This window comes from Rhododendron vialii, chromosome 5a (genome assembly GCF_030253575.1).
Source record: "Rhododendron vialii isolate Sample 1 chromosome 5a, ASM3025357v1".
Lineage (NCBI taxonomy): Eukaryota > Viridiplantae > Streptophyta > Magnoliopsida > Ericales > Ericaceae > Rhododendron > Rhododendron vialii.
In genome coordinates this window covers 12,840,159-12,854,437 of record NC_080561.1, presented here as the reverse complement: position 1 = coordinate 12,854,437, position 14,279 = coordinate 12,840,159, and the positions used below count along the sequence as shown (strand labels likewise).

Here is a 14,279-nt window from a genome sequence, read left to right as displayed (position 1 = left end):
TGCGGCCCGCGAGGTCTGGAACCCTGGTTCTTGCGGCTGGGCAACTCGAAGGTTGCGGCCGCAAGTTCACGACTGAAATTTCTTTTTTTGTTCATTTTGGCTACGGTTTCGTACATGGGTTCGCATGAGCTATATCTAAGGTCTAAAAATACATAATTATACATAGAGAAGAGGTTGGATAGGATTATAGTACCTCGGGTTGATCGAATTAAATTGAAATCGAAATTTTCAAAATTAAGGAAGGTGACTTCAGGTTTGGTCGAGGGGGGACCTTGGGATCAAATTGAGGGTTGTTTGGTGATGCTAGGAGTTGTAGAAGGTGATTTGAATGGTCGGTTTGGGTTTCAATGGGTCGTAACTAGGAAACCCACTTTTCTCTCTCTTTTTTTCTTTCTCTAAAAATCCATGGATTGGAGCTTCGTTTTCTTCTGTTTTTCTCTCTATTCTGACTCAGAGGAAAGTGGTGGTCGCAAGGGTGTGCTCGTGGGTCGAAGTGGTAGGGTATTTATAGGTATATTTTTGAAAAGGTGATAAGATTGAATTTATGAAGGTTTGATCTCTTGGCATTGAGTTGGACGAGATTGATACATTCAATCTCGTTGAAAGTCTCTCAGTACTTCTTCGCATAGTTCCTGATCGGCTCATCCTCTCCTTACTTCATAAAGGAGAGGCTCTTAAAAGTTTTTTGAGCTCTTCTGCTTGTCAAGAATCGAGCAGTGAATTCCTCGGCCAACTGAACCCAGGTTTGGATGGAGCGTAGACCCAACTTATGGAACTAAGACAAAGCTACATTCCCCAAACTCGATGAGAACATCTTGCACATAATTGCATCATCCACTTCATGCATAAATATCGCCTGCTGGTAGTGCTGTATATGTGCCATGGGATCAGCATCTGTCTCGTAGAGGATAAACGTTCCGTGTTTCACTCTACTCGGCAACCTAGCCTTCTGTAATTTTCTTGCAAAGGGTGAGGATGCAATATTCCTGAGTGCTTTTCGTGCTGCTTCTCATGCAGTCATGGTTTCATCTTCTTGTCACTTTGTCTTATTGGGTCTTGTCACACCCCACCCCGGGCCAGCACTCAAATGAGCCTAAACCGACGTGAGGGTGCAACGTCAACCACCAACCCATTTCTATAACTCAAGTTTTAGCAACTAAATTAGTCAACAACCATTTTATTGATAACGCAAAACTTAACGTTCTTACAACACAGCGGAAGTCTTAAGAAAGCATTAAACTATACAATAAACCAAATATGAACATAGGCTGCAACTACATCCCTATCTACAAAATTTTGCCAAAACTAGTCCAGCCTTCCCAACATGCTACCCTAAGCGAGCGTACAACCCCACGACGATTAGCAGTGGATATCTACAACGCCTGCAAAACTGGATTCCAAAATGGATTCCAGGAGTGTTATGAGACATGGATGCAATTCCATATTAAAGGTACAGCTAAAAGATATATCTCAACCAGTCAAACAGTGAACCAAGTAATTAAAAGCAACACCGGGCACAAAGCCAATAATTTAAGGCATAAAGCCTTTTGGCATTAAGCCAATCACCGGGCACACAGCCAATAGTTTAAGGCATAAAGCCATATGGCATAAAGCCAATCACCGGGCACACAGCCAATAGTTTAAGGCATAAAGCCAATCACCGGGCACTAAGCCAACAATCAAGTTCAATTCAATATAGAACAACATCTATGAATCAAACACTCACCTCGTACTCCAAAAGAAAGTACAACTATGGTTTCGGTGCTCCTTGATTCACCGACTCGTCACCTATCCACAAGCCAAACATTTTAGTATAGAAATACTTTTAAGGCTTTAACAAATGCATTAACAATGTTCTGCATCAATTCAACTATTTAGTAATTGCCGAACAAAAGTAAATTCACCAATTCGTACCCAAAACCAAGAATTCCACAATTTCACACATTATCAACAGAACCACTGATCGATTTCTGACTATAGAATTCTATAGGTTTCAAAGAATACTACAAGACCACCACCACTAGCAAGAAGGCTTCTAGTACATCAATTTAGATATAAAATTTGCCCAAATTGGACTCCGAATGACTAAGATATGCTCCATTGAAATTACACATCTAAAACAGAAACTACAGACCCAGCAGAACAGTCTGCGATCGAATGCTCATTAAAAATCACACACTTAATCTTTTCCAATATTTCCAACGCCAAAACAACACCAACTGATCAAGGTTTAAGACTCAACAGCATCCATATTCAGTAAGAATATTCAACTATGACAAAATTGATGAAGAACACAGCTATAAAACCTGCCCAGAATTTCAGAATCACCAAACTATTAACTTCGGAACCAAAACTGAATTTGGTCAGACCAAACTAAGGCACAATCTTTACAGATTCAGAAAGATATACAAGTCTAGTTTCGGAATCAAGAAACGGTGCCTAAAACCGATACCCGAGCAAGAAGTTATGCCCGTTTTTCCAACATGTGTCGGGGCTGTCAGCACAGACGCGAATCTGACTGCAGTCCGGTTCAAGATTTTTATCTTTTTCCATACTATTCAGAAAATTCTGAAATTTTTACAGCATAAACTACACTCACAGAGGCATCTCCAGTAAAATTACCAGAAAATAACATGATCAGAAAGTCGACAAGAAATATTCATCAAAAACTGAACGGATTCAATTGGGTTCAACACAGTTATGCATAATCATACTACACACGAATTTTCAGGAATAAACTCAACTTCAAGTTCAAAAACCCTCTCTCATGGTTTCAATTTGACCATACCTATTTCCTCCTTTCTTTCCTTCTTTCTTCTTCTTCTCCACCGGCTGATCTCTCTCTCTCTCTCTCTCTCTCTCTCTCTCACTCACGTTGGAACAACCTGATGGGTTTTCTTATTTTATTTTTTTTTTGTTTTAAAAGAACACACACACACTCAACACCACACAACACACACGGCACACATGCACCATCTTAAAGAAAAATTGTACTCCAGCCCTTTAGGTTATTAAATATAACATTTAAGCACCTCAATTAAAAAGGGTGTTACACCCTCCCCCTCTTAGGAAATTTCGACCCCGAAATTACTTACCACATTCAAACAAATGCGGATAGCTCTTTCACATAGACTCCTCCGTCTCCCACGTAGCTTCCCGCTCTGAATGATTACGCCATTGGACTTTCACCAACGGTATTACTTTTGAACGAAGGACATATTCCCCTCGCTCCAAAATCCGAATTGGTTCCTCCACATAGGTCAAGTTCTCCTTTAGTTCCATCGGTTCCGTATCATTTAGCACGTGTGTCGAATCTGGCACATACTTCCTCAACATCGAAACATGGAATACATCATGCAACCGTGCCAATTCCGTTGGCAAAGCCAATCGATAAGCTGTTGCCCCTACTCTCCCAGTAATCTCATACGGCCCAATGTACCTCGGTGCCAATTTCTTCTTTCCTTTGAAGCGAACAACCCCTTTCCAAGGCGATACACGAATGAATACACGGTCACCCACCTCAAATTCCAAATCTCTTCTTCGTTTATCAGCATAGCTCTTTTGATGATCTTGGGCAATTTTTAAACGCTTCCTTATAATTTGAACTCCATCAACGGTTTGTTTAACCATTTCAGGACCTAGCCTCCGATCCTCACCTAATTGCTCCATTTGCTGAGCCAACATCTGTCTTTCACCAACATCGTTCCAACAAATCGGTGTTCTGCACCTCCTGCCATATAAAGTCTCATACGGTGGCATGCCAATACTGCTGTGATAGCTATTATTGTAGGCAAACTCAATCAATGGCAAATATTCATCCCAACTGCCCTTAAAATCAAGAACACACGCCCTCAGCATATCCTCCAAAGTCTGAATGGTCCGTTCAGACTGCCCATCAGTTTGAGGATGAAAAGCTGTACTAAATTTCAGTGAAGTACCCATAGCTCGTTGCAAACTCACCCAAAATCTAGAAGTAAACTTCGGATCTCTGTCACTAACAATAGACAAAGGCGCTCCATGCAATCTAACAATCCCACTGACATAAATTTGAGCGTACTTATCTGTAGAGTATGTGGTCTTGACAGGTAGGAAATGAGCCGTTTTCGTCAATCGATCCACAATAACCCAAATCGAATCATAACCTCCCTTAGAACGCGGTAGCCCTGTCACAAAATCCATTGTTACATGTTCCCATTTCCACTCCGGTATAGGAAGATTCTGCAACAGACCCGCCGGTCTTTGATGTTCAACTTTCACTCGCTGACATGTCAAGCAACTAGCAACAAATTCTGCAATCTCTCTTTTCATGCCAACCCACCAATAAAACTCCCTCAAGTCACGATACAACTTCGTACTTCCTGGATGCATAGCATAAGCTGAACTGTGCGCCTCCTCCAAAATTTCTCTTTTTAGAGCTGCATCATCTGGAACACACATTCTATGTCCATACAAAAGCATACCATCCTCTCGAATATTGTATCCGAAACTCTTACCTTTTACTACCTTCTTTCTGATTTCCTCCATATATGGATCGTCATATTGTCCATCCCGAATACGGTCCACAAATAAGGGCCGAACACTGAACTGTGCCAACAAAACATCATTGCTATTGAAAGAGAACTCCATACCCATTTGCTTCAGCTCAGTAAAATTTATAACCCTCGAACATTGGATACAAGTCATTCTCGCTGCTGTTTTCCGACTCAAAGCATCAGCAACCACATTCGCTTTCCCTGGATGGTAGTGAATAGAGCAATCATAATCTTTAATTAATTCCATTAATTCCATCCACCTTCTTTGTCTCAAATTCAACTCCTTCTGCGTAAACAAATACTTAAGACTTTGATGATCGGAATAGATTTCACAAGTCACGCCATATAAGTAATGCCTCCACAACTTAAGTGCAAATACAACAGCCGCTAGCTCCAAATCGTGCGTAGGGTAATTATGTTCATGATTTTTCAACTGCCTCGAAGCAAAAGCAATAACCTTACCTCGTTGCATAAGAACACAACCCAAACCTTGATGGGAAGCATCAGTGTAAATCACCATATCCTCGGTACCCATCGGAATAGTCAATACCGGTGCAGATACCAACCGAGACTTCAATTCCTGAAAACTATCTTCACATTCTTTAGACCACACAAACTTTACATCTTTTCTAGTCAATTTGGTCATAGGCAAGGCAATAGAAGAAAAACCCTGAATAAATCTCCGATAATATCCTGCTAGACCAAGGAAACTTCGGATTTCAGAAACATTAGTTGGCCTTTCCCAATTCACTACTGCCTCCACCTTCTTTGGATCCACACAAATGCCATCTCTAGAGATCATATGTCCCAGAAATGCAACACTTTCAAGCCAAAATTCGCATTTGCTCAATTTACCATACAATTGCTTATCTCGTAAAGTCTGCAATGCAATTCTCAAATGTTGCTCATGATCCTCCTTAGTTCGGGAATAGATCAGAATATCGTCAATAAACACAATGACGAACAAATCTAGATACGGCTCAAACACCCTATTCATGAGATCCATAAATACCGCTGGAGCATTAGTCACTCCGAAAGGCATAACAAGAAACTCATAATGGCCATACCTCGTTCGAAAAGCCGTTTTGGAGACATCACTGTCCTTCACCTTAACCTGATGATATCCTGATCTTAAATCAATTTTTGAAAAGACGGTCGCTCCCTGCAACTGATCAAACAAATCATCAATTCTTGGCAAAAGATACGTATTCCGTATCGTCACCTTATTCAGCTGCCTGTAATCAATGCACATACGCATAGTACCATCTTTCTTCTTCACAAATAAAACCGGTGCACCCCATGGTGAGATACTTGATCGAATAAACCCTTTGTCAAGTAAATCTTTCAATTGAATCTTTAATTCCAACAACTCAGCCGGTGCCATTCGATACGGTGGAATAGAAATAGGATTCGTTCCCGGTATCACGTCAATAGTAAATTCTACCTCTCTATCAAGCACAATTCCTGGTAATTCATCTGGAAAGACATCCGGAAACTCCCTCACAATCGATATATCCGATAACTCTAACGGTTTCTTCTCTGTGTCAACAACATAGGCCAAATACCCCTGACATCCCTTCCTTAACATACTAACAGCTTTAAAAGCAGATAACATAGTGGTTACAGAAGTCTGTCTATCACCACATAATTTAATTTCTGACTCACCCGGTATTTTAAAGACAACTTCTTTATTAAAGCAATCTAAAGATGCATGATGTGTGGATAAGAAATCCATTCCTAGAATAACATCAAAATCAGACATTACTAGAGGAATCAAATCAACTTCTAGATTTCTATCACACAAATTCACCACGCACTTGGGAAAAGATACCCCAACTATCACCACTTCTCCAACAGGAGTAGATATCGCCAAAGCAGTGTCTAATAACACATAATGCTTATTCAAATGCACACTAAACAAGTTCGACGCAAAAGAATGCGTAGAACCAGGATCAATTAAAATTTGTGCATTAACACCACAAACCATTAAAGTACCTGTCACCACGTTTGGAGTTGCCTGGACATTTTGTCGTGTCATGGCGAACACTCTCCCCGGTGCTGTAGATCCACCTGTTCCACCACCCCGACCAACAGGTCTACCAACATTCATTCCACGGCCAGCCGGAACACTGCCACTAGAAGATGCACCTGAAGCTTGTGGTTTCGTGCAATGAGTTGCAATATGCCCCATTTCTCCACATCTAAAACATTTAAACCCTTTCCCCGATTCCGGACAATCTCTCATGCGATGATCGGGCGACCCACACCGATAACACTTAAAAGGAGTTCCACGTCCACTTGAACTACTCGCCCTGCCAAAACTTGGCTTACTTGCCTCATAGCTTTGACTACCTTGCTGTTTTCCCCCACCCTGACCTTTCAAATGTTGAAATTCTCCTCCACCTCTATGAAAATCGCTTGATTTTCCCCCCTGGCTAGCCTGCCTCGCCTCAAATTTACCCTTTTTTGATTGTTCTCGTTTACTAAACAACTCTTCAACATCCTTGCCAATCTGCTTTGTTGTTTCAATCAAATCCGCATAGTCTTTTTCTTTATAAATCGTCATTCTGGTTCGAACATTATCTTCCAACCCACCTCTGAACCGTCTACCCTTCTTTTCTTTAGTATTCACCATATCCGTAGCATAGGCTGAAAGAGCATTAAACTTGGCTTCATATTCGGCCACCGACATACTCCCCTGTTTAAGATTAATAAAATCTGCTTCCTGCTGGAAACGATACGTCTCAGGACAGTAACGATCATTAAAAGCCTTCACAAATCTAGCCCATGTGATTACTTGTGGCACTGGTGGCTGAATACCTGGTAATGGGGCTGACAACAACCTCTGACTTCCCTCCCACCATAATAAAGCTTGCCCTTTCAAGGTGAAGGTTGCTAAAGTCACCTTTTGTTCATCAGTTACTCCCATAGCTGTTAGAACTCTCTCAACCGTTTTCAACCAATCCTCCGCCTCTTGAGGTTTAAAAGTACCTTCAAACTCCGTTGGATACAGCTTCTTGAATTTCTCTAGTAATCCAACATTATGATTAACCGGAGGATTAACCGGAGGTGCAACTTGTCGTTCAGCATACTGTGCTAAAGCCGCCAATAGTCTATCGATATCCCTAGCCCCTACCTGAACTCCTGCCGGTGCAGCCCTAGCAGCCGGATCTGCTTGCTCAGGATGGGTAGAGGCTTCTTCTTCCATTTTCCTTGCCTGTTGCAATTCAATTTGACAACAGCAACAACATACACTATTTTATCATGTTAGATAAACCAACACTAAACTACTTGACAAAATATGATCGACTCCTAAATCCACTGCTAGATTGCCACTCGCTCAACGACTCTCAGAATCTAGATAAGCCTAGGCTCTGATGCCAAGCTGTCACACCCCACCCCGGGCCAGCACTCAAATGAGCCTAAACCGACGTGAGGGTGCAACGTCAACCACCAACCCATTTCTATAACTCAAGTTTTAGCAACTAAATTAGTCAACAGCCATTTTATTGATAACGCAAAACTTAACGTTCTTACAACACAGCGGAAGTCTTAAGAAAGCATTAAACTATACAATAAACCAAATATGAACATAGGCTGCAACTACATCCCTATCTACAAAATTTTGCCAAAACTAGTCCAGCCTTCCCAACATGCTACCCTAAGCGAGCGTACAACCCCACGACGATCAGCAGTGGATATCTACAACGCCTGCAAAACTGGATTCCAAAATGGATTCCAGGAGTGTTATGAGACATGGATGCAATTCCATATTAAAGGTACAGCTAAAAGATATATCTCAACCAGTCAAACAGTGAACCAAGTAATTAAAAGCAACACCGGGCACAAAGCCAATAATTTAAGGCATAAAGCCTTTTGGCATTAAGCCAATCACCGGGCACACAGCCAATAGTTTAAGGCATAAAGCCATATGGCATAAAGCCAATCACCGGGCACACAGCCAATAGTTTAAGGCATAAAGCCAATCACCGGGCACTAAGCCAACAATCAAGTTCAATTCAATATAGAACAACATCTATGAATCAAACACTCACCTCGTACTCCAAAAGAAAGTACAACTATGGTTTCGGTGCTCATTGATTCACCGACTCGTCACCTATCCACAAGCCAAACATTTTAGTATAGAAATACTTTTAAGGCTTTAACAAATGCATTAACAATGTTCTGCATCAATTTAACTATTTAGTAATTGCCGAACAAAAGTAAATTCACCAATTCGTACCCAAAACCAAGAATTCCACAATTTCACACATTATCAACAGAACCACTGATCGATTTCTGACTATAGAATTCTATAGGTTTCAAAGAATACTACAAGACCACCACCACTAGCAAGAAGGCTTCTAGTACATCAATCTAGATATAAAATTTGCCCAAATTGGACTCCGAATGACTAAGATATGCTCCATTGAAATTACACATCTAAAACAGAAACTACAGACCCAGCAGAACAGTCTGCGATCGAATGCTCATTAAAAATCACACACTTAATCTTTTCCAATATTTCCAACGCCAAAACAACACCAACTGATCAAGGTTTAAGACTCAACAGCATCCATATTCAGTAAGCATATTCAACTATGACAAAATTGATGAAGAACACAGCTATAAAACCTGCCCAGAATTTCAGAATCACCAAACTATTAACTTCGGAACCAAAACTGAATTTGGTCAGACCAAACTAAGGCACAATCTTTACAGATTCAGAAAGATATACAAGTCTAGTTTCGGAATCAAGAAACGGTGCCTAAAACGATACCCGAGCAAGAAGTTATGCCCGTTTTTCCAACATGTGTCGGGGCTGTCAGCACAGACGCGAATCTGACTGCAGTCCGGTTCAAGATTTTTATCTTTTTCCATACTATTCAGAAAATTCTGAAATTTTTACAACATAAACTACACTCACAGAGGCATCTCCAGTAAAATTACCAGAAAATAACATGATCAGAAAGTCGACAAGAAATATTCATCAAAAACTGAATGGATTCAATTGGGTTCAACACAGTTATGCATAATCATACTACACACGAATTTTCAGGAATAAACTCAACTTCAAGTTCAAAAACCCTCTCTCATGGCTTCAATTTGACCATACCTATTTCCTCCTTTCTTTCCTTCTTTCTTCTTCTTCTCCACCGGCTGATCTCTCTCTCTCTCTCTCTCTCTCTCTCTCTCTCTCTCTCTCTCACGTTGGAACAACCTGATGGGTTTTCTTATTTTATTTTTTTTTTGTTTTAAAAGAACACACACACACTCAACACCACACAACACACACGGCACACATGCACCATCTTAAAGAAAAATTGTACTCCAGCCCTTTAGGTTATTAAATATAACATTTAAGCACCTCAATTAAAAAGGGTGTTACAGGTCTAGTCTTTTCCCAATTGGAATTAGGTCTCTCGTACCTGTCCCTATGATATTTTCTGGTCCCTTCCTCCTCAGGGGTAGAACTTCGGCCCCTGCTCCTCCTTCTTCTTGAAGAAGCCTATTGTTGTTCCGGTGTTCGGCTCTTACTTCTGCTCTTCTCTTTTCGTGGAGAAGCTCTATGTCGTCTTGGGGTGGGACTTCTGCTTCTGCTTCTGCTCCTTCTTCCTCGTGAAAGGGTCTTTCTATATTTCACAATATCATACCGGTCTCCCCTGGAATTTTTCCATGAAAGTCCAGAATCCTCCGAATGTTCTTGGATCCTTTTTAACTCCCGGATCGCATGCTCTCGTTTCTTGATCAAACGAGCATATTACTGTAGACACCCTATTCTGGACTGTCCAGATTAGTCACGGTCTTTGATTCCCCAATGATGATTAAAGTCAAGAACATCCCGAGGTTGTTGGAGTGTTTGAGCCTTGAACGGTTCGAACTTCATTCAAACCTTTTTCAAGCCTCTTTCAAAACCCTTCAAGCTAGAACCAAATGGCCTCAACAAAACCCTACTTGCTTACGCCAGTACTGTGCTAGCGTGCGCTGGTAAACCGCCACGTGTCAGTCATCGACCGTTGACTCAGTTACCAATGGCGCACGCTGGTAAAAAGATGGCATACGCCAGTCAAAGCCAGTCAAATCGTCACTATTCAACCATGTGCTCGAGACTTTTGTGGCCACCCAATACATTACACAGTATCTTGATGATTGCAAAAAGGTCGAGCTGTCCCTTTCTCTCCAACATCTCCTTTCAACCCAAGTCCCATGCATTTAATGCATGAAGACTTCCTCCTTTAACCCAACCAGCCTTAACTCAGCTGGTTACTGCCCTCTCTCAGTCCACCCTTTGCCTATAAATACCCCCTTTGCATTTATATGCAAGGGGGTTCACAAGGTTAATACTCATAAAAACTCCTAAGCTCTTTCTTTCTTTCTTTCCTCTTTGTTTTGCTTGCTCTTGTCTCTCACCAGTTGAAAGAGTAAGTAAATACCCCTTCATACACTCACCACACCCCCATACTCATCATGCATCCCTCAAACCTCAAGTTCAATCTCCAACATTCCATCAACCACAAAACCAAAGGTATATCACTTTTTGCTTACCTTCTGTTCTGACCTCTGAGGCGAGGGGGGGGGGGGGGGGGGCGCTGGCGGGGTCAAGATCGGTAATCAATACCAGTCCTAGCCCTAAGACTGGCAAAGAGTCAAGGGTCGTGTGAAGTGATAAATGGCGCACGCCGGTATACCTTAGCCGTACACCAGTCATGGTAGTATGTGCACTACTGGCATGGGGGTCATTGATCACTCGTTTTTCCGTTTTCTTTTACTTTTATCACCTTACAGCATGCTAATATCCGGTTTACTGCTTTCTGTACTTTAGAACTGAGTAGTTGTTAATATGTTACTTTTACTTTAGAATGCCTCTGGGATTCTTCTGGGCATGTTCCAGAACCCAGATGATGTAAAGCCAAGCACTGGATCAACGAAATAACTAGCTTACGATCCATTGTGATCGGCGTACGACAGTTATTATGAGGTCCAGTGACTGGCCCTTGCATGTTAGTTAATCCTGGCCTCTGTTTACTTCCCCACACTATTTATGGGGTGTTCTGCTGAATTTTTTTGGCTCTAAAGCCATATCTGCTATCTGTAACTATATTTATTCTGCTATATTATCTGCGTGGTTTATTCTGGGTGTGCATTAGTCCTTTCCAGAGCCCGGAGGATTGAGAATAGAAGCTATGGGTTTAGATTAACCGGCGCACGCCAGTCATGGTGTGGTGTACGCAGGTCATCCCTGTATGCAATGGCCTGGTCAGTGCATACAGGATTATTCCTGCGTGCATCATTCTGGATTAGTATGTCTCCATTTTGTCTAAAACGCTCACAGGTGCTTGTTCTCATTCTATATTCATTGTTTCAATCAAACATCCATCACATTTTGTCATATAATACAACTTGTTACAGTTTTAATTCCCTTTAAATTGTTCCCCCTGCCCTACCTGGCTAAAAAGTGATTAATGAGAGAAAAATACAAATATTTTACAAAATACCCGAGTAGAGACCGATCTCCGGATTGGGCAAGAGGGGTGCCATAAAACCCTTCCCCTCTCGTAACCTGGCTCCTGAACCTCAGATATTGAAGGTGACGACGGACCAGTCTGTGCCTTTTCAAAATCAAACAACGTAGGAAACATTTCAAGTTCGGTTCCTTGGGTATTTTACCGCTAAAACCCGAATGGCGACTCTGAATCGAAGCATTTCACCGCGTTTTTCCAAAAAAGGGCACACCCGATTTCATACACGAAAGTCAAACTTTCGGGGCGTGTGCCCACAACTACTAAATTTCTTACCTCTTTTTATCGAGGACATCTTCGCTGTAGTGCACACATTTTGAGTGTGCAACCAACTCATCCCTTCGATGGGATTTACTCCTTCTTGTGGACCTTGAGGCTGTCCTTCCCTCCTTGCTCCTAGAGTTGTTATGAACAGTAAGGGGGCGGCCTTTACTCGTGGTCCTCCCATGTCTACCTTCGGGGTTTCTCGGAGCCCCTGGTGGAGATTTATCTCCACCTCCATCTAGCAGATTCTTTGGATCGAGTGGTGTTATTGGATTTTCTTCCACCATGGTCATATTTTTTAGAGAACTCTATCGTTTCCCACAGACGGCGCCAATTGTAGGGAGATGAAAACAATTTATGCTTAGAACAACACCAGATTGCAACGGCTACTCGTACCTCTTCACCAGAACCCTAGTTTGTCGTCGGAACCCTAATCTGTAAAACAGATAAGAGGTGAGCGCCCATTTGCCTCTCGTGGCAAAGACCCTCCGATACCTAAGTTAGTATCATGTATTAGCAGAAAAACCCTAATTATCAGTAGGAAAATAATATGAATGTAACGTATTGAGTACCTTTCTCCTCCAGGTTTACCTCGTATTTATAGATATGCATATGCTTGCTGTCTAAGCATCCTTGTTGCCCTAGGTTTTCTATCTCGTATGAGAAACCCAGGATATCGTGGATTCTCATTCCCTTATTAGTTCATTACTTTAGTCGTTTTAGGACTCTTTTCCATAGCTGGCTGAACATCTCATTCCCATTGGGTATCTTTCTCAGATCTTATATTCTCGAGATCTTATTTCTTTATGGAATCCTTCTATTTTGGAACATTTCATAATGTTCCTTTTGCTCCAACACTTGATTGGAATTCTTTCATTGTTCGGCTGTCTCATTGTCGAACAAATTGTCTGGACCAGTCACTTTAAGTGTAACTGGTCTTTTATCAATTTACTTTAGATCAAATGTCTTTTCAGGAGTTTTCCTTCTGTTCGGCTATATCTTTGCCGAACAAATTACTTGGACCAGTGACTTCATATGTCACTGTCCCTTTATTAATCTTTTGGTCCAATAACTTCGCATGTTATTTGGTCCTTATTGTGGGCATGCGTGCCCGTTTTCGGAATTTTCGGATTCCGAGACGCGAGGCAAGGGGCCCGGGTCAAGGGAGCGCGAGCGGGTAAAGCAAGCGCTCGCAAAATACAGAGTCGCCACTCGGGTTTTGAAGGTCCGACACCCAAGGAACCGTATTTCGAAGCACTTGCTGCGCTGTTTGATTTGAAAGAGTTAAGGAACTAGTCCGTCATAACCATATCTGGGTTCGGGAGCCAGGTTACGAGTGGGGAAGGGTTTTATGGCACCCCTCTCGCCCAATCCGGAGATCGGTCTCTACTTAGGCATTTGCGAAAAATGTTTGTTTGCGATTCTGTTTCATTAATCAATTTTTAGCCAATTAGGGCGGGGGAACAGTTAATCGGGGATTAAAACTGTAACAGTTTGCAGGAAGTGATGGATAGCATGCATGAGCGAGATGACGAGTAATAAATAGAACGAAGTTCAAAGCATTGATCATACATCAAGACAGCGCTGTGTATGATTTTGGCACGAAGAAACAGCCAGCTTGCATGCGTGAGTTCATCCGCATGCAAGCAAACCGTCGCGCGACATTCCCATACACTCGCGCGAGTATTCATGTTTCACCAATGGTTTGAATTTCATTCCCTTCTGGGCTCTGGAAGGACCAGTGCTCACCCAGGTGCAAACCAAGCAGTTTATGGGTACTTGAAAGTAAACAATATTATAGCCAACAGATAGAAATATTATGAAAATGCAACCCCTAAACAGTGGGGGTGTCTAAACAAAGGCCAAGGCCAGGCTGCTCATGCAAGGGCGGTCCCTGGGAGAGAGAGAACCATCGCGCGACAGAATGAGACAGACGCGCGATTGTTCTGACTGGATTTCCAGG

At 42.0% G+C, this 14,279-nt stretch overlaps 2 protein-coding genes across 4 annotated transcripts in view; one reads left to right on the top strand and one right to left on the bottom strand.

The window, feature by feature from the left end:
• The window catches only part of LOC131328057 (MADS-box transcription factor ANR1-like), a 95,125-nt gene that overhangs the window by 35,406 nt on the left and 45,440 nt on the right, over positions 1–14,279 (top strand). The gene's annotated exons all lie outside the window — the stretch shown is intronic.
• Positions 1,162–9,752, bottom strand: LOC131328055 (uncharacterized). Of its 3 annotated transcripts, XM_058361188.1 has the most exons (5): positions 9,649–9,752; positions 8,588–8,649; positions 6,528–7,749; positions 1,727–1,788; positions 1,162–1,390 (listed from the first exon to the last, which is right to left on the bottom strand). In XM_058361188.1, exons 3-4 carry the CDS (start codon positions 7,738–7,740, stop codon positions 1,751–1,753), a joined length of 1,251 nt encoding a protein of 416 aa, XP_058217171.1. In that variant the 5' UTR covers positions 7,741–7,749; positions 8,588–8,649; positions 9,649–9,752; the 3' UTR covers positions 1,162–1,390; positions 1,727–1,750. The 3 variants fall into 3 exon arrangements, 2 of the variants coding, with proteins under 2 accessions (XP_058217171.1, XP_058217172.1); XR_009200348.1 differs by lacking the exon at positions 6,528–7,749 and having other exon boundaries at positions 1,319–1,390; XM_058361189.1 differs by lacking the exons at positions 8,588–8,649; positions 9,649–9,752 and having other exon boundaries at positions 6,528–7,950.

Coding starts and splice junctions, on each gene's coding strand:
- LOC131328055 (XM_058361188.1), bottom strand. CDS start 7,740: ATGGAAGAAGAAGCCTCTACCCATCCTGAGCAAGCAGATCCGGCTGCT. Junction 1,789..6,527: donor AACTCCAAACGTGGTGACAG/GTACTTTAATGG, acceptor GCTTGTGGATAG/GTGACGAGTCGGTGAATCAA.